Source organism: Dreissena polymorpha, chromosome 2 (assembly GCF_020536995.1).
Source record: "Dreissena polymorpha isolate Duluth1 chromosome 2, UMN_Dpol_1.0, whole genome shotgun sequence".
NCBI classification, from domain to species: Eukaryota; Metazoa; Mollusca; class Bivalvia; order Myida; family Dreissenidae; genus Dreissena; species Dreissena polymorpha.
This window is the reverse complement of record NC_068356.1, coordinates 19,883,850-19,902,512: the sequence shown is the minus strand read 5'-3', so window position 1 is coordinate 19,902,512 and position 18,663 is coordinate 19,883,850. Positions and strand designations below refer to the sequence as shown.

Sequence of the window (18,663 nt, the reverse complement as noted above, 5' to 3'; positions counted from 1 at the left end):
CAAATGTTAAAGTTTTCGTACTATCCCATTTATTTTCATTGTCCCTTGACATATTGCTTTTATATTTTGCATACTTGTTTACCAACATCACCCCAACCTATAAACAAGAGCAGACAACTCTATCAAGCATTTTGTCATAATTATTGCCCCTTTTATACTTAGAAAATGCATATTATTGATAAATCTATGTTAAAGTTTGCGTACTACCCCAAATATTTCCTATATCCTTTGACATATTGCTTTTATATGTTGCAAACTTGTTTACCAACATGACCCCAACCTATAAACAACAGCAGACCACTGTATCAAGCATTTTGACATAATTATGGCCCCTTTTACACTTACATAATTAAACATTTTGCTTCAATTGCCATAACTTCTTTATTTATGATCACATTTTATTATTACTTTGACAAAACAACACTTAACTGAATACCACAATGTATTCCACCCAAACAATACCCCACGCCCCTGCCCAGAATTCTCCCCCCCCCATTTTTTTTTAAAACATCATCTAATACATTACCCCAACCCACATTATACCCCCCTCTCACCCCCCCTACCACACCCCCTCCTCCCCCTCCAATTTTTTTTTAAACATCATCTAATAAATTAACCCACCCCACATTATACCCCCCTCTCACCCCCCTACCCCCCCCCCCATTTTTTTTTTCCTTTTTTATTTTTGAAAGATCGTCAATCAAATCATTGAATATGAACAATTTCCCCTGATGTCTTACATTATAATGTCAAGCACTCAATAGTCGAGCGCGCTGTCCTCTGACAGCTCTTGTTATTGTTATATTTCATTTAAAGTCTTGTTAGATAAGACAAAGAAATACATTTATATAAAGTATCCTATACATATGCTAAAAATGACTGGTACCTAATTTTTCCTTGAAATTGTACTCACATGATTTCTCTTCTTTCTCTGTGTTGAATATAAACAACTTTCCATAATTATTATTGCTGACCATTTCATAATTTAATGTATATCATGTTTTATATGATCTCATTAAGACATGTTATAAAACGGCTTAAATACGAAGTTTGTTGTCCCCTACCGGTGAAACCGGAGGGGACTTTTGGTTTGCGCTCTGTCCATGTGTCAGTCTGTCAGTCGGTCACACTTTTCTGGATCCTTCAATAACTTTAAATGTTCTTCATATTTTTTTCATGAAACTTGAAATATGGATAGATGGCAAATATGGAGATTATGCACGTCATTTCATTTTGTTCCTATGTCAAGAATTTAACAAAAAACAACAACAAAAAAACAAATAAATAAATTCTGACACTGGTGGAGTTTCACCGGTAGGGGACCATATTGCTTGTCAACTTGTTTTATCATAATTTTGCACACTAACTGTTGCATACATCTCATTTGCTTATCAACTAGGCAACAACAATATAATAAAATAGATGATGAAACTATAGCAACTCATTGATGAATTCATCTGGAGTTATAATTAATGTATACATTCAACATATTAGTTAAAATTTTATTAAGTATCTCTTGTACAGCCTATATATGTGGAGACGTTTGCAATTGCATGTATAGGTCATTCTTTTATGTGATAAAAGAAGACTTCTAAATGAAGTGTAGAAGCTATTATCTTTAAAATAAATGTGACTTAGTCAGCTTTGAAACTATGGAATGTGTCGTCATAGGAGACGCATCACATTTTAATAATCATTTCAAACAAAAATGCGCTGCATTTAAGCATTTCACTTTGTACATGTAATCATTCGTTGCATATACATTGTTTATCAAATTAGCATGCACTCTTATCTGTTGTTTTTGTTCAAATTATTGCCGTTATGTGGTGTTATAGATGCGTTTGTTGAACGTAGTATAAAATAAACATTTTATAAATCTTCCTTCAAACAGATTTGAAATTTTAAGAATGTATCAAGACATCATGAAAGACAAAATATCATCGTCCGGTATTATTTAAGTCCTTGTATATATCGCAACACGTATCTGCAGATGGGGTTGAGTGTTAAAATGTACATGTAAATAACCCCTTTCACTATTGTTTAAAGGTCTTCCCTATTTCAATGTCAGAACTATATGTTTGGATGCATCGTCTTATATGTGCGTTTTACCATTACGATTGACTTAACACCGTCAACACATCACAATCTTAAACAATTTAATAACCAAACACATCAAAGTATAATCACACACGCGCGGGTTGCTCTACTTCCGTGACGCGAGGAGTTCGTCAACGCACTGGAAGCGTGACGTAGGAATCACGTCGACGTCTGGATTGGGGTCTGTCACCATCTGGCAGCTGTGACCCATCTTTACGTTACAACTGCAGAAGCCGTTACGCTTGTCGTACGGGGAGCACGCGTCACCCACCTGGTGGTATCTCTGGCAAACGCCTGCAAACATCCGTTAAGGAAATGGTGACCGAAAAGTCACGACAAAACATTGCAAAGGAGACGTTTGCCTTTGCTGCTTAAAAAGTTTTAAGTTATCACGATAATATTTATCTTCACTCACATATTAGGATGAATATACCTTTATATTTTGAAAATTGCTAACTTAATTTAGATATATGTTTGTAAAAGCTATTACATTAAGTAAAAACATAGACGTCATCGTTGTAATTTACAATAATTTCTAATTAAACTTTAATTCGTGGCAACACATTGTATTTATCATGTTTCGTTCTTGTGGCTAAAGAGACGTGTCCCTTGCCATAATTGGTACAGTATACATGCATGCATCTTCAGCTAGCCGCCTGCTAAATCTTGTGCTAAAACCTGAGTTTTTGTTTATATACATGTACATATAAATTAAATAAAAGCAGCTCATAGATTCAGAACCTTTTACGTGTGAGAGGTCCTGGTTTTGAAAGGGGTACCCCTCGAACGTGCCTCCCCGCTTGCTAACCACGAGCAACTCGTGCTTCTTGTAGCAGCATTCCAGCGGGCTACACTCCCCGTCGTTCATGCACTCAATCGGCGCCGGCGTCGTCTGATGACAGGAAATACCATACAGCAAAATAACAAAAGCACAAAAAAACAAATAGTAAAAATGTATATGCCGGTCGAATACCTATGAGTTTGCATATTGTCGTAATTGTATACAAGACTTCGGCTCTTTTGTGCCTATTCGGGTAAGCATAAATGGTTACGCGAGTTATACATAGTACAATATAGGTAAGTTACTCTGAGATCAATAAAGCTGATGGACGGGTATCTAAAACTGGAAAAACAACAAAACCGTACTCATTACTAATATCCGACCTTAATTTATGAAAAACGTACATATTTAACGGACATGCGATGGTTATATGCTAGCGACACACAGACTACACTGGCTTTGCTGTACATAACTCTATTATCATCGTCGGATACCCACGACTTATTCATTCCGTTACTCTATAAATGGAGAGTAGCGGAATGGGTCGAACGTGGGTATCCGACGATGCTCTATTATCTATATTACGTTAACTACGCGTGATAAAATATCAAAGTTTTCTTTAATTCGTTTGTATTTTGTGTGCAACCCTAAACGGTTAACTAAACAGCAAAAGTATTACAGTGTAGATAATACAATGTCGGAAAATGTAGGTCCCACAAATGAATATTATAATATACAATATAAGTATATAAACTTCTTACCGCAGCACATGCCAAGCCTACAAGGCTGACAACTAAGATAACGTACATCATTCTGTTGAAGAAATGAAACGTCCTGGCTGAAATCGCTTAATATAGCTTGTCTTATCTTGCAATTGGCATTTCAAAATATAATCAACCCATTTGGTGAGGTCAACACACTTATGGGCAAAACCTGCAGGTCACTATAGAAGTCCACGGATTGAAAAGTGCGTGACGAGACTCCTCCCGGTAAGAACAGCGACAGTTTAATGGTCCAACCATAGGTATATACATACACAGTTTCTTGATAGATCTTTGGTCCAATGTAGTCGTTAAAAGTCAGGTAATCCATAGATTTAGTTTTATGTCAAATCATATTTAAGTGTGATCATTGCGTCTTTGCTATTAAAATGCATTAACGGTTAAAAGTGGAATACACAATATTTGATCGATCTCTGGTGGTTTGATTGGGAAAAATATACGAAATTAACCAATTGTATTTGAGATTAAATTACAATTCAAATTGCCAAGGTCAATGTCCAATGTTACACCAAGCATAATTCAAATTGCCAAGGTCAATGTCCAATGTTAGACCAAGCATTCGTGCTAGTGTCGGTAGTCAAAGAGAGATCATTATAGCACTGCGGTCGTGGTTGAAAAGCTGACGGCAAGTCACAAAGTCACTGATACGAGTAACCAACATTTTATTCTACCATCATTATGATCACAGCACAGGGCCGTCGTGGGCCGTGGCCGGTCAGGCTATAGCTTGACCACTTTTTGACAAAAAAGACAAAAGAAGGCTGTCAGAGCTAGGAGATGAATTGCTTAATCTCCTCTGGATCAGTGATATTTTATCAAGCTTTTTTTATAAAAAAAACCCGCCGATTTTCAATACAAAACTGATGCTGTTGCAAAAGTGATAAAATCCCGGCAGTTCTATCCGTTTTCTAACTTCGTTGTTTTTCGATGGTGCAAACGATCCACCGTACACTCCATTTTTCCCGGATGTTTATACCGGGAGATGCAGACGATTTTTTCCCAAGAAACGAGAAACGATTTCAAAGTAAGTAAAATGATAACCATCGCTTTGTTGCAATAATAAAAATACACGAAAATGCTATATGCCCTTCGTTCACATATTGAAGGAAATGAATAGTCCAAGAAACCTCTACCTATAGCTGGACCTAAGAAATGCAATATTGTACCGTAACTAGGATGGCAATGCTTTTGCATATGTTGATTTCTGCCTGACGTTCAATTGAAGGTATGAGACAGATCATCTTGTATCAAAATCCTTTGACCCTGTGTCTTCAAATAAAAAAAAACGAAAAAGGGCTATATCAGGGTGTCCCTCTGCACAAAATATAAAACTACGGAAGCTCATTCGTGACATACCTATCTTTTTATAAATCCAATCTGCTTATTTCTACTGAGCATTAATCTTATATTATACTGCAAATAATGAATCCCAACATTGGCAGATATTACCGCAGAAGATGCCAACCTAAGTTGGCCAACGTTGGCCCAACGTTAGCGTGCCAACGCCAACATCATGCCGACGTTGGGCCAACGTCAGTCTGCTATCTGGGGTATTAATTATTTTCTTTTGCAAATCCAAGAATAAACATACACGGAAATACTTAACGAATGCCGAAGGATTTATTTGCGCAAATAAATTTTTATGGCATAGACAAAACATAATTAAAGAGGCTAAATGAGTTAAGATCTATATCATCTAGTGAATTCGTTGCCATTACAGCGTAAGGAGCCCGGAGACAGGGGTGTACGGTCAATCTTTAGTATATACACTTCGCCCCCTTCCTCAACATTAGTGGCAGAAAATGTCATCCCTCTATGAAAATTCTTTGTCAAAGTTTTTACCTCATGCACGTTCATAAGCAAATAGGACGCTCTTGACTTAACAAAAATTGCAGAGGAGTTCGTTACTCGAGGAGAAAGGCGCAGCTGTGTATTTGGAACATTTTAAAGGTGTAATAGCACTGCAATTTAGCAAATTAACAAACTATTTTCAAACTATTTTTCCATGTTTATCGCATTTGCAAATAATATGGAGCCTGGTGCAGCGCCGTGTAACTTACTAATATCGTGCACTTTGGCCTCAAAACCTTCAAGATGTCACGATTTAGCCTTTATGTTTCAAAAACATTTCCGGGGGGGCATGCCCCCGAACCCCCCTAGTAACTTCGCACCTTCGGCTCTCGCAGGCCTGACCACTTTGAAAAGTCCGACGACGGCCTGCAGCAACAGTCGTCCTTACTGAAATGTCACGTATCTCAACTGTACAGACCAACAAAGGATGTGTCCAAAACTACCGTATGCCAATATGCTTTAGATGAAGGGTACTAACTCTAGTAAATGGCTTACTTTTGTTCTCAGACATATTCAATAAAAATGCCGCTGTTGGCAATACGGTTGTACACATTTAAATTCGGTGTAATTTAAAAGAAATGTTTTAAGCACTATTCAGTTAACACAATAAAAATGTACGCCTAGTTTTGCAAAAGATGTGATCGACAAACAAACAGACCGCAGATTTATTCTGAGCAGCTCAAGTAACATAAAAATACGGATAAGTCTTACTATACTATAGTACACAGCTATGCAATCATTTAATGGTTGTGGTCAGACGTTTATATTGGTGGAAATAAACTTAACTAAAAGACACTGGTGCATCTTCTTCATCTCTAATTATTACTTTAAGGTTAGGGCGAGTTGGTGTAATGTATATGGTCTTCCCCGAATGGGAAGTCAACGGTTCCATCCTCACTTGGTGTTGTCCTTTATGTCTTTCCAAAGACACCAAATACTGGTTATTCGAAGAAAACTAATTCGAGTATTAGACAATTAAGAAATCATAATATTAACTTATTTATCAACCGACCCGCAAGAGTGACATTGCAAGGACATAAGTATGCAATACATATATGTATTTACATGGTGACCATTTGTGTAAATAATTCAGAACTGCGTCATAAATAATGATGTACATGTAACAATCTAGATAAGCTTTATTATGGCCATAATTTGTAATTTCATCCCCAAGTGTGATCTTTACCTTTGAGCTAGGGACATGTGTTACCGGTATATTCAACAAATTCACTCCACAAGGAAATCATTTGTGGAAAAATTATATTGTTGGTTGTCAGATAAATGATTATGATACAGCCTGGAAAAGCTGCACTTGGAAATGATCAACATGTGATGTGTAAGATATAAATGTGTCCTCACCTTAAAGGGGCCTTTTCACATTTTGGTATATTTACAGAATTAAAAACAAATTGTTTCAGATTCGCAAATTTTCGTTGAAGTTATGATATTTGTGAGGAACCAGTAAAACTGAACATTTACCAGGGGTCAGTGCATGGTTCGAGCCCAGTTGAGGTTTACTTTTATTCTTTCTTTTATTATACTATTGTTTTTTTTCTGGAGCTTTTACAGTCCAATGTTTACATTTATCATTATAAAGCATTTAATGACAAACTTCAATACATGCCAAAATCTGTGAAAAGGCCCCTTTACAGCTAGGCACATGTATTTTTCAAGTGACATATCCTTATAATACCAAAATGTTATTTTATAATTGCAGTTTAAAGTTACAGCCAGGCCAAGGTTTCTTGTTGTACTGACTTACAAGTGCATAGCTGGATACCACCCTATTTCGGCACATATACATTGGATAATTGACAAAGTATTGCTTTTATATTAGACATTTATTCATGAATGTTCACATCCAACAACAAAAGCAATTAATAAAAGAGGGCCAAAATGGCCCTAGTTCGCTCACCTTTCAATCTTTGTAAAAAATATGACCTGCAGTGATCAAGTGTTTGAGCCAGATGAATCAGATACGATTATTACTTTGATTTGCATCAAGAAAATCATTCTCTTAAAATACTCAAGTACTAGGTGACCAAGCTGTGTTTGTGAAACACTATGTCCCCCATATATTTTATCTTGAAGGATGACCTTGACCTTTTACCACTCAAAACGTGCAGCTCCATGAGATACACATGCATGCCAAATATCAAGTTGCTATCTTCAATATTGCAAAAGTGATGGCCAATGTAAAAGTTTGACGCAAAACAAACAACAAATTTGACCTTGACGGATGACCTTGACCGTACACCACTCAAAAGTGTGACCATTTAAATATAAGGTAAATGCGCCCCCTCCCCCTGTCCGCTGGCAGCCATGTTTTTTAACGGACCGGAATAATTTTCGAACTCAACTCTTGTACCTCGGAAACAAATGTTCTGAAGAAATTCCATAAAAATTGGGCACAAAATGAGACTTCTAGAGTGTCACATGTTTTCACTATATACATCTAGAGAAAACTGCCCTGCCCACTAACGACCATGTTTTTTCACCGATCTGGACCATTTTCAAACCCGAGATATCAATAAAACAATGTTTCGACCAAGTTTCATGATGATTGGGCAAAAAATGTGACTTCTTGAGTCTTGACTGTTCACAAGCCTTTTAAACTATATAAATATAAGAAAAACTGCCCTGTCCCCCTGGCAGCCATGTTTTTCAACGGACCAGAACCATTTGCGAACTTAACTCACATTTCTCGGAAAAAAATGTTCTGACCAAATTTCATGAAGATTGGACCAAAAAAAAGACTTCTAGAGTGTTCACTATATACATGTAGAGAAAACTTCTCTGGTGGCCATGTAAATGATTTTTTTTCACCGATCTGGACCATTTTCAAACTCGCCTGAGATATTAATAAAACCAATCTTTTGACCAAGTTTTATGATGATTGGGCAAAAGTTGTGACTTCTAGAGTGTTCACATGGTTTCTCTAAAGCCAAATAAGGAAAACTGCCCCGCCCCCTGGCAGCCATGTTTTTCAATGGACCAGAACCACTTTTGAACTCGACCTACATATCATTAAGACAAACATTTTGACAATGTTACATGAAGATTGGGCATGAAATGTGACTTTTTCGTTGTTTACAAGGTTTTCTTTATTTAGACCTAGCGACCTAGTTTTTTACCCAGCATATATTTGGGTATCATTGGGACAAATCTTCTGACCATGTTTCATGAAGATTAGACAAGAAATGTGGCTTCTAGAGTGTTTACAAACCAAATTTGGACGGACGGACAAATGACGGACAAAGCTTGATCCTAAAAGCTCACCTGAGCAATCAGGTGAGCTAAAAAGTTTAGCCTTTGAATAACACTTCTAAATAAATCCAATTACGAAATAAAAAGTTAGAGGCAAGCATTTAACTCCATATTTTTTTCACAAAGTTCAAACTTCACTTGATGTGGTTTCTCTGAACGCTTTCCATGGATGTTCTGATTTCTCTTCCACATTCCTCTTACACCAACCCTCGTAGTAGTGGATGAACATTTCAAGACTTTTCTTTCTAATTTGTCCTTTTTCTGAACCGATATCCTGAAATCAAATCCTCCATTTAAATACGCACCAATTGATACAAAATAAACCAACTTCAAAGTGGATAGTTGGTTTAACCATGCAATTTAGTTAAAATGGTAAAATAACATAGTTCTAAAGAAAAGTATACATATATCTTGTATCGCATTCTCCTCATTTCAAATGTTCCGAAATTGAAGCATTTTCACATGGATACACATCATCAAATACCTTGAAATACTGGTATACTTACAAACATAACATACTTAAGCACCACACAATCATATATGTTACTGCAGCAATATATATGAACGAAACAAATTTGTAATTATTATCTTTTTTTAGATTTGCTGAAATAAAGCTTTCATGTACTACCTAACCAAGGGCTTACCAGTGCACTTCTTTGTCAGCTCTGTTCAAGGGCAAATAACTAAGAAATTTGAGGATAATTGGGCATAAAAGAAGAATCTTGCATCAAATGTATACTTCATGGTAATTAAAAAATTGAATTTTCCATTTAGAAATGTAATGAAAAGTAGTTCGATCCATAAACATCTAGCTGTTATTATTTAATGTGGACTGACCAACCAACTGACTTCAATATATTCATTCACTTGCAGGGCTACAATGAAATATTTGTTAAGTAAAGAATACATTAAATCCAACTCAAACCCAAACTCTACTTCTGAATATAATCAACTTGAATACAATCTCTACAAGCCATTATTGGAAGCTGCTGTAAAAACATTTCCTTAATAATGTAAGTATTTCTTACAGGGATGTTCTTGGCATTGAAGATGCATATCTCCAGTAATTCGATGACATACTCTGTAGGGCGCACCCCCAACTCCTCCATCTTGGACATTAGGAACTGCTTGTACCGCAACCTGAAGTGGGCTGCCTTCAGCAGGTTGTGAAATATATGGCTGTTGGCCATGATACCTGCTTCCTGCAACCAACAAAATACCAGTCTGTCTTATAAACATTCTTTTTAATCAAACAAGAGTGGATGATGGCCCTTATCTGCTTATTGACAGCACACAACATTAAGGAAAACTAGTTAAAATCCAACAAACAACCGGTCCACAAGAACATAAATGTTGCAGTACCATGATCTCTTCCAGGAACTGTCTGCCCTGTTCCTGTGTGAAGCAGACATGGGCTAGGATCCCATATGTGCGGATGTTTGGCTCTAAACCTGCCGACTTCATTCTAGAGAAAAGCTCCTGAAAATGAATAGAAATACATGTCCATATTTTCTAAAAATGTTAAATTGTTATATAATTGTTTAGCTTATATATTAAAAAGGGGTTCATTTAATTAATAATTCACAAACATTGAATATTAACTCAGATATCCTTAGAAATTGTTCAATAGAAATGTCTCTCTAGTCATTCTTTAACAATTTATTACATTAACTTCAAGATAGTTTCCATAAGAATCATATTATTATTATAAAGTGTAGTATGGTTACTCACACAAGGGCCAAGGCTTTTATAAATGGTAAGTGTCATTGGTGGGTGTAAAACCATTCACACCATGTAACTTGAAAATCATGAAAATACGTCCTTTATCCTTGAAGTTTGACTTTTAACTGTTAAACTAAGAGTTGCACAAAATACACAGTTGTGTAGTGCAGAATAAAAAAACTTGAAATTGTATGCAAGGTTCTCTCAGGAGGAAAGTAGGCTTATCTGGGATGATACCTTAACCCTTTGCATGCTGGGAAATTTGTCGTCTGCTAAAATGTCTTCTGCTGAATTTCTAAAATTAGCATTTTCTTCGATTTTTTTTCAAAGAATACTATCAGAATAGCAAACAGTTTGGATCCTGATGAGACGCCACGTTCTGTCGCGTCTCATCTGGATCCAAACTGTTTGCAAAGGCCTTCAAAATTCGGTTCCCGCACTGAAAGAGTTAAGAACATGCATTAGAGGGTGGCTCATATATTTGAACCCGGAAGTTAGGAGTTATGGAAAATTCTTGACCATCAGTCATGGGAATCATTAAATGACTTTATAAAAATCAATCCAGGCATGAGCAAGTAACACAGCTCAAACAAAGTATTTAACAGAGCTCAAAACTCATCGCAGAAGAAGGTCCTAATAGTATAGCACCTCCTTTTGGTGATGTAATTTTCCTTTGTTTCCTATCAGTAGTTCTAAGCCTAACGGTACTAGATTATACAGTAGTTATTTCACAATTTTGCAAAGTAAGGGACATTTCATGTTATAATCATAATAATTATTGTCACCAATGACCATACATTAAAAGTTTATATGGAAAATTGAAATTCATTTGTTTGTAAATGTTAATGTTTAATTATATCTAACGTACAATGTTTTAAATAAATTAAGTTTGTATATTTGGTAAACTCAGCCATTTAAATTGGTCCGTAAACATGCAATCAGATCATTCAGTCATCATATGGCTGCACAAATGAATAACAAGTGTTGTTGAAGAAAAAAGTAATTGAATTCTTATGTTCATTATAGGCAATAGGCAAAAATTAAAATGTAAATATTGTTTTAATTTGAATCATTGAAAACAGAAAATAGAAAACCTTAAAGATAATTATGCCTTTGTCTTCAGACAGCGAGGCTGTTAGTTATCAAAATAAATTATTCTATTACTAGTATGCATACCATAGCCTTGCTTCTTCTCACTTCAAATGGGACTTTGCGGACGACTTCTCTCATCAGGTGATTAAAGAAGTCAGTATCTGGTTGGACGTCCGCGAGCTGCATGGCAGCTATTAGATCATTTTCTTGATTGTTGTTGAGGGGTATGGCCTTTGACATCAGACTGAATGTGGTTGTGTTTGGACTATTGCCGTCTTTCTGTAATGTGTTAAGTATTCCTGCCACGCCCCCAAGTAAGGCAAAGCGCTCTCTTGGTCCTTTCACAAGCCTGTAATCAAGGTCAGGTATCGGGTCTGAATCACTTGGATTGAGAATATTTGGAAGGTTTGCAAACATGCCATGTGAAGACTGAGAAATAAACTCTGATGGTAATGAGCTTTTAACTGGAAATATATCCAGCTCCCACCATTCCTTATTCTCCAACAAGTCTGTGCTAGAAGTTTCCTGCACGTCCAAGTCAAACGGTTCCACTAATGGCTCACGGGAATGAAAACCATTTTCATCATCACTTAATTCACCTGTGGCCAGTCTTTCTTCAACATCAATGGCATTCTCTACATTGCCTACACCACTGACTTGAGGTACCTCATACTTTTCTAAAACAGCATCAATTCCTTGAAATTCTTTCTCTTGGTTCCTCGGAAGCCACAATAAGTTTTTTCCACCTTTTCTCTGCAGACTATTACTATGTTCAACACCAGGAAGTGACTCTCCACTGAGGCCATTCAGAAATGTTTTGGCTTCTCCAATTCCACACTCATTTACTGCACGAAGAAGCATATTGTAGCTCCTAATTGTTGGCTTGACTCCCATCTTTAGCATCTTTCTCCAGACCTGTCAATAGTAACATAAGCATGCATGCATGCAGAAAACTGTATCAGGCATGTTGGAAAACATGGAATTATGCAAATGAGAAAAGTGCTGGCCCTGGATCAGCTTGTTCGTCACTTTCTGCTTGCATGGCATTTTCTGTTTTGACTGTCTTTTCTGACCAAACTTACATAATAGATTTAATTCGGAAGTCGGGCGCTGTGGGTTTTTACAATTTCTGAGCGCGCGCGGGAGGTACAAACATTGTCATTAATACAGTAATCACCAGTAATGTCAATATCCGATTTGCTTCCCATTCAGTAGTGGATAATAAGTATTTTAATGACAGTAGTGTTTCTTTTAGGAAATGTCAAAATTCAAGTCTTTTGTTGTTATTACTATTATTATTAATAATTACACATAACAAATCTAATACTGATATACATGTGTGTCAAACGTTTAATACAGGATTAAAGTCTAAATAAACCATTCAGATGTATAGCCGCCTGTACGAATGGGTCCAGTAGCTAACATCCTTAAAAGTCATGAAAAACAGACTTTGTCAGCTGTATGGTAATGAAAGAACCTATACAAACGGCTTGGCAATATTTCTTCTGAACAAGAGCTATGTTCATGAAACACAATGCCCCTACTGCGCCCCTTTGAAGCCATATATTTTACCTTTGACCTTGAAGGATGACCTTGACCTTTCACCACTCAAAATGTGCAGGTCCATGAGATACACATGCATGCCAAATATCGAGTTGCTATCTTCAATATTGCAAAATTTGACCTTTCACCTTGAAGGATGACCTTGACCTTTCACCACTCAAAATGTGCAGCTCCATGAGATATGCATGAATGCCAAATATCAAGTTGCTATCTTCAATATTGCAAAATTTGACCTTTGACCTTGAAGGATTACCTTGACCTTTTACCACTCAAAATGTGCAGCTCCATGAGATACACATGCAGCCAAATATCAAGTTACTATCTTCCTTATTGCAAAATTTGACCTTTGACCTTGACCTTTCACCTTGAAGGATGACCTTGACCTTAACCTTTCACCACTCAAAATGTGCAGCTCCATGAGATACACTTACATGCCAAATATCAAGTTGCTATCTTCAACATTGCAAAAGTTATGGGCAATGTTAAAGTTTTCGGATGGACGGACGAACGGTCGAACGAACTGACGGACGAACGGACAGACTGACTGATGAACAGACAGACAGACTGTACAAAAACTATATGCCACCCTTCAGGGGCATAAAAAAGTTATGGCAAAAGTTTAAGTTTTTGGACGGACGGACAGATGCCATATATTTGACCTTTGACCTTTAAGGATGACCTTGACCATGACCTTCCACCTTTTAAAATATGCAGCTCCATGAGATACACATGCATGCCAAATATTAAGTCGCTATCTTCAATATTGAAAAAGTGATTTCACAGCCAATGTTAAAGTTCTGGGACGGACGGACAGACGCCATATATTTGACATCTGACCTTGAAGAATGACCTTGACCTTCACCTTTCACTACTCAAAATGTGCATCTTCATGAGATACACATGCATGCAAAATATCAAGTTGCTACATGTATCTTCAATATTGAAAAAGTTATGGCCGATGTTAAAGTTTTTCGGACGGACAGACAGACGCCATATATTTGACATTTGACCTTCACCTTTCACCACTCAAAATGTTCAGCTCCTTGAGATACACATGCATGCCAAATATCAAGTTGCTATCTTGAATATTGAAAAAGTTATGGCCAATGTTTTCGGACGGACAGACGCCATATTCATGTATTTGACATTTGACCTTGAAGGGTAACTTGACCTTCACCTTTCACCACTCAAAATGTGCAGCTCCATGAGATGCACATGAATGGCAAATATCAAGTTGCTATGTTCAATATTGAAAAAGTTATGGCCATTAAAGTTTTCGAACGGACGGACTGACACACTGACTGAGCAGACTGACTGACTGACTGACGGACAGTTCAACTGCTATATGCCATCCTACCAGGGGCATAAAAACATTACTCATGTTCTTGTTTTTTTGGCATGTTTTATAGATATAGCAAAATACAAAAAGTATGGTAAAGCTATTTAGATATGTGTCTTCTAATCTTGAGTCCTTAGTCTTTAGCGAATAATTTTCTTTACTTTTCAGATTCGATTAAAGAAAAGCATCACAATAGAGCTAAATCAATAGACATATAAATTTTCAACTGATATGGAACGATATATTAGTTCAAGTACTACGAATGGTTGAGGATAGTTAGGTTTTTGTTGTTTGGTACTTGTCTATATGATTTTAAATATATTTGAATAGTGTTATATACATATCATGGAGTCAATGTCTTGGTAGTTTCGTTGACAAACATCCGTTTAAACTGTTTGCCCAGGCCTATGCACCGTATATGCAATGACCTAGTTACATGACAAACGCTGTTTACATGTACATGCAGCATTATATCGTGTTACATAGTATTCTTACAAATTAAACACGATCGAGACTAGTTCATCTAAAGAAAAATGATTAAATCATGGTATTCTTATTGACTATAACGAACATATGAGCAGAAAAAGTGGTGTTTACTATTCAGCAATAAGAGAAATTATTGATTCACTCTCTTTTAAAATATGCTAGTCAGCTTTTGTTTGTTCTTACCGCGCGTGCTAAAATACTAAATACTTTGGAAAAACCCAGACTGGAGAGTTCCGAATAACAACTATTGGCTAGAAACCATGTCATGGTTAACGCTGCAAACCTGCATGCCATACATAATTCTAGTTTTTAGGATTTTTTATCATTTTTGAATAGCCGGTAAAAAACGGTATGAGGAGTAACAGCTCTTACATGATCCTATAATCTAGATGAGGCTGTGGAAATCCTATGCCTAACTTGCCCTAAGGGGGAAATTCAACTTCTCTTACAACTAAGAATTTCCTGTCTATTTGTCTATGGACAAGTATAATTTTATAGTGTGAAAATAACATATAAGTTAAAACTTATGTATCAATGTCTGTTGTATTCTTATCAATATATTGTGTTGAAATTATTATTTAATGAAAACAAACAAGAGATGTGTTTATCAGAAACACAATGCCCCCTATTGCGCCGCTTTGAAATAAAATTTCAATATATCATTTGTGGCAGGTTTAGAAATTATCTCCCTTTTAAAGCTTGTTACTTCCCTTGGTTTGTATTTCTTGACTTATAACCTTGAAGGATGACCTTGACCGTGACCTTTCACCCCTCAAAATGTGCAGCTTCATGAGGTGCACATGCATGCCAAATATATAGTTGCTATCTTCAATATTCAACAAGAAATGTGTTTGTCAGAAACACTATGTCCCCTTCTGGTCCACTTTGATTTAGTTTTTTTGACCTTTGACCGTGAAGGATGACCTTGACCTTTTACCACTCAAAATGTGCAGCTCCATGAGATACACATGCATGCCAAATATGCAGTTACTATCTTCAATATAGCAAAAATTATTGCAAAATGTTAAAGTTGGCCCAAACCAACAGACAGGGCAAAAACAATATGCACAAAACTATAGTGGTGGGGGACATAAAGAGTTATTGCAAAAGTTTAACCAAGGTTAAAGTTTGTGACACACACAATGAATGACAGACAGACAGACAGAAAGGCCAAAAACAATATGCCCTCGATCTTTCGATCTAGGCGCATAAAAAAATCAGACAGGCATGCAATAGACTGCATTTTTGTTTGGTATGTGCTTGTTGATTGAGGGAAAAAACAATTTTGTAATGAATTTGACAGTAGACAAGTAAGCAATTATCATCTATGTTAACCTCTGATATAGCAATATATATGAGCCTTGTTCTGGGGAAAATGGATTTAATGCATTTGTGCAGTGTAATTCCAGATTAGCCTGTGTAGCAAAGACTAATCATGAACAGCACTGTACGCATTAACCGGATTCCTGCTTTGAGTAGACTTCCTTTAAACCAAAATAAAAATAACCGGAGATGTGTTTGTCAGAAACACAATGCCCCCTACTGCGCCGCTTTGAATAAAATTTCTATTTATCAATTGGCAGGTATAGAAATCATCTCCCTTTAAAGCTTATTACTTCCCTTGGATTTTGTCCAATAAAAACAGGGGGAGTGGGTCTGTAGACAGTAAAAAATGACAAAGTCAGACATCACTGACAACCAAGGCCTGTGGTTTATCATAGAGTTCATCATGTATCTATGGACATATGTTGTTTTTTTTTCTTTTTCATACAGGAAAGAAATGATAATTATCATTAAACAAGAATATCAGTGAAACTGATGGATGCTCCCCGATGATGCGCTTTGTCAATCTATGTGTTAATAACCACCTAAAAAAAATCTATTATTAGCCTCTGTGACCTTGACCTTGACCCCAGTGACCTCAAACCTCATCAAAAGGTAGAGGTCCATGCAAGGTACCTACATGCCAAAAGAAAGAGATCGGTAAAGTATTGAAGGTGCTATGAGAACTTGAAACAAAAGTGTGACGAAAAAATCTATTATTAGCCTCGGTGACCTTGACCTCAGTGACCTCATCAAAAGGTAGAGGTCCATGCAAGGTACCTACATGCCAAATATGAAAGAGATCGGTAAAGTATTGAAGGTGCTATGAGAAACGGTAACAAAAGTGTGACGGAAGTACAGAAGGAACTTCAAACTGGCAACTATATGCTTCCCGAAAATTTTCGGGGAGCATAAAAAACCTTTGACAAATCAATCGTTTGAGATATAAATAATCAAAATAAAAAATCTGTACAGTAACTGTGAAAAGAACTTAAATTCTTGGTAAGGAAATATATAATCTAAGATTTATAATTATATAAATTACTTCCCTTGAAAATAATTGCCTCTAACAAATCTCTATTTTTAGTAGCAAATAATTAAAAGCCACTACCGTGACTGTAGATTCACCACTCAAAATGTGCAGCTCCATGAGATACACATGCATGCCAAATATCAAGTTGCTATGTTCAATATTGAATATTTATCTCCCTTTAAAGCTTATTACTTCCCTTGGATTTGTATTTTTGACCTTAGACCTTGAAGGATGACCTTGACCTTTTACCACGATGTGTTTGTCAGAAACACAATGACGCCTACTGCGCCGCTTTGATTTATTTAACAAAAATATATAATTTGGCAGGTCGGATAATTATGTCCATTTAAAGCTTATTACTTCCCTTGGATTTGTTTTTTTGACCCCGTGACCTCGTTTTTGATTCGACATGACCCATATTCGAACTTGACCTAGATATTATCTAGATACAACTTCTGACCAAGTTTCGTAAATATCTGATGAAAACTATTTGAATTAGAGAGCGGACATGACAATTGTGACAGACTGACAAAAATGGAAAGTGTCATCATAATCTCGTACAAGCCGCAGACTGCACAACCTAAATTTGGCAGACACTTTACCCACATACATTTAACCCAGTTTTCACAGTAAGAGGCCTATATACTTACAAGAACTGCATGCCTGAAACCGGATGTATTGTCTGATATGCAGGCCATCAGAAGAGAATTGAGAAGGTTGTCTGTCACACGCAGTCTAGCAGCCTCATCTGCGATGCTGAAGGCTGTGTTGATATCTCCGCAAACACCAAAGGCTGAATACAAAACAAATCCAGACATTCAAGTAGTAACAAGAACTGTCTGCATGTCCTAAGGTCCAAAACAATCTTTGCATCATCTGCAGGCATGGTTAGAGAAATTAGAAATTGTTAAGACGGTGAAATACTGGATTATTCACTGAAGGATAAGGACAATTAATCTGGTTCAAATCACATCCTCAAATATACTTAACATAACAATCGAAGGATATTGTACCTTACCCCTTAAGAGATCGGCTTTCATTGTCTGAAAGAGTTGAATAAGCTGGAATCCCAAAGTACAACACAAAACTACTATTAAACACTCCAAGTGTTAACATTTGAAGTTAAATCTTTTCAGAGTCATGGGATACTTTCAACAAGAGTGCCAAACTGTCACAAGATACGCCCGTTTGAAGGTTTTGGACACCATGCTCAATGCTTGAAATGCACTAAGTGACCTCGAGACCTAGTTATTGACCCGGCATGACCCATATTTAAACTTGACCTAGATATCATTTAGTATAACATCTGACTAAATTTGGTGAAGAT

General features: G+C 36.5%; 2 protein-coding genes across 3 annotated transcripts in view; both read right to left on the bottom strand.

Moving 5' to 3' along the window:
- Nucleotides 1–2,142: 2,142 nt before the first annotated feature.
- Nucleotides 2,143–3,807, bottom strand: LOC127866151 (uncharacterized). The gene is made up of 3 exons (XM_052406573.1): nt 3,640–3,807; nt 2,839–2,989; nt 2,143–2,391 (listed from the first exon to the last, which is right to left on the bottom strand). Exons 1-3 carry the CDS (start codon nt 3,688–3,690, stop codon nt 2,204–2,206), a joined length of 390 nt encoding a protein of 129 aa, XP_052262533.1. The 5' UTR covers nt 3,691–3,807; the 3' UTR covers nt 2,143–2,203.
- A 3,526-nt stretch (nt 3,808–7,333) lies between these two features.
- LOC127866135 (pentatricopeptide repeat-containing protein 1, mitochondrial-like) overlaps nt 7,334–18,663 on the bottom strand; it is a 43,054-nt gene continuing 31,724 nt past the window's right edge. The window contains exons 7-11 of one of the 2 annotated variants that reach the window (XM_052406544.1): nt 17,987–18,129; nt 11,677–12,507; nt 10,141–10,257; nt 9,807–9,980; nt 7,334–9,052 (exon numbers count right to left, since the gene is read on the bottom strand). In XM_052406544.1, coding sequence (XP_052262504.1) covers nt 8,906–9,052; nt 9,807–9,980; nt 10,141–10,257; nt 11,677–12,507; nt 17,987–18,129 — 1,412 coding nt within the window. In that variant the 3' untranslated portion in view covers nt 7,334–8,905. The remainder of the gene's footprint in view (nt 9,053–9,806; nt 9,981–10,140; nt 10,258–11,676; nt 12,508–17,986; nt 18,130–18,663) is intronic. The other variant, XM_052406546.1, reaches the window with a different exon arrangement.

Bases quoted from the DNA above. Each gene is read 5' to 3' on its own strand.
- LOC127866151 (XM_052406573.1), bottom strand. From the start codon at position 3,690: ATGATGTACGTTATCTTAGTTGTCAGCCTTGTAGGCTTGGCATGTGCT. The intron at 2,990-3,639 runs GTAAGAAGTTTA...TCCTGTCATCAG, and splicing joins TAGGCTTGGCATGTGCTGCG to ACGACGCCGGCGCCGATTGA. The intron at 2,392-2,838 runs GTTCTGAATCTA...GGATGTTTGCAG, and splicing joins GGACCTCTCACACGTAAAAG to GCGTTTGCCAGAGATACCAC.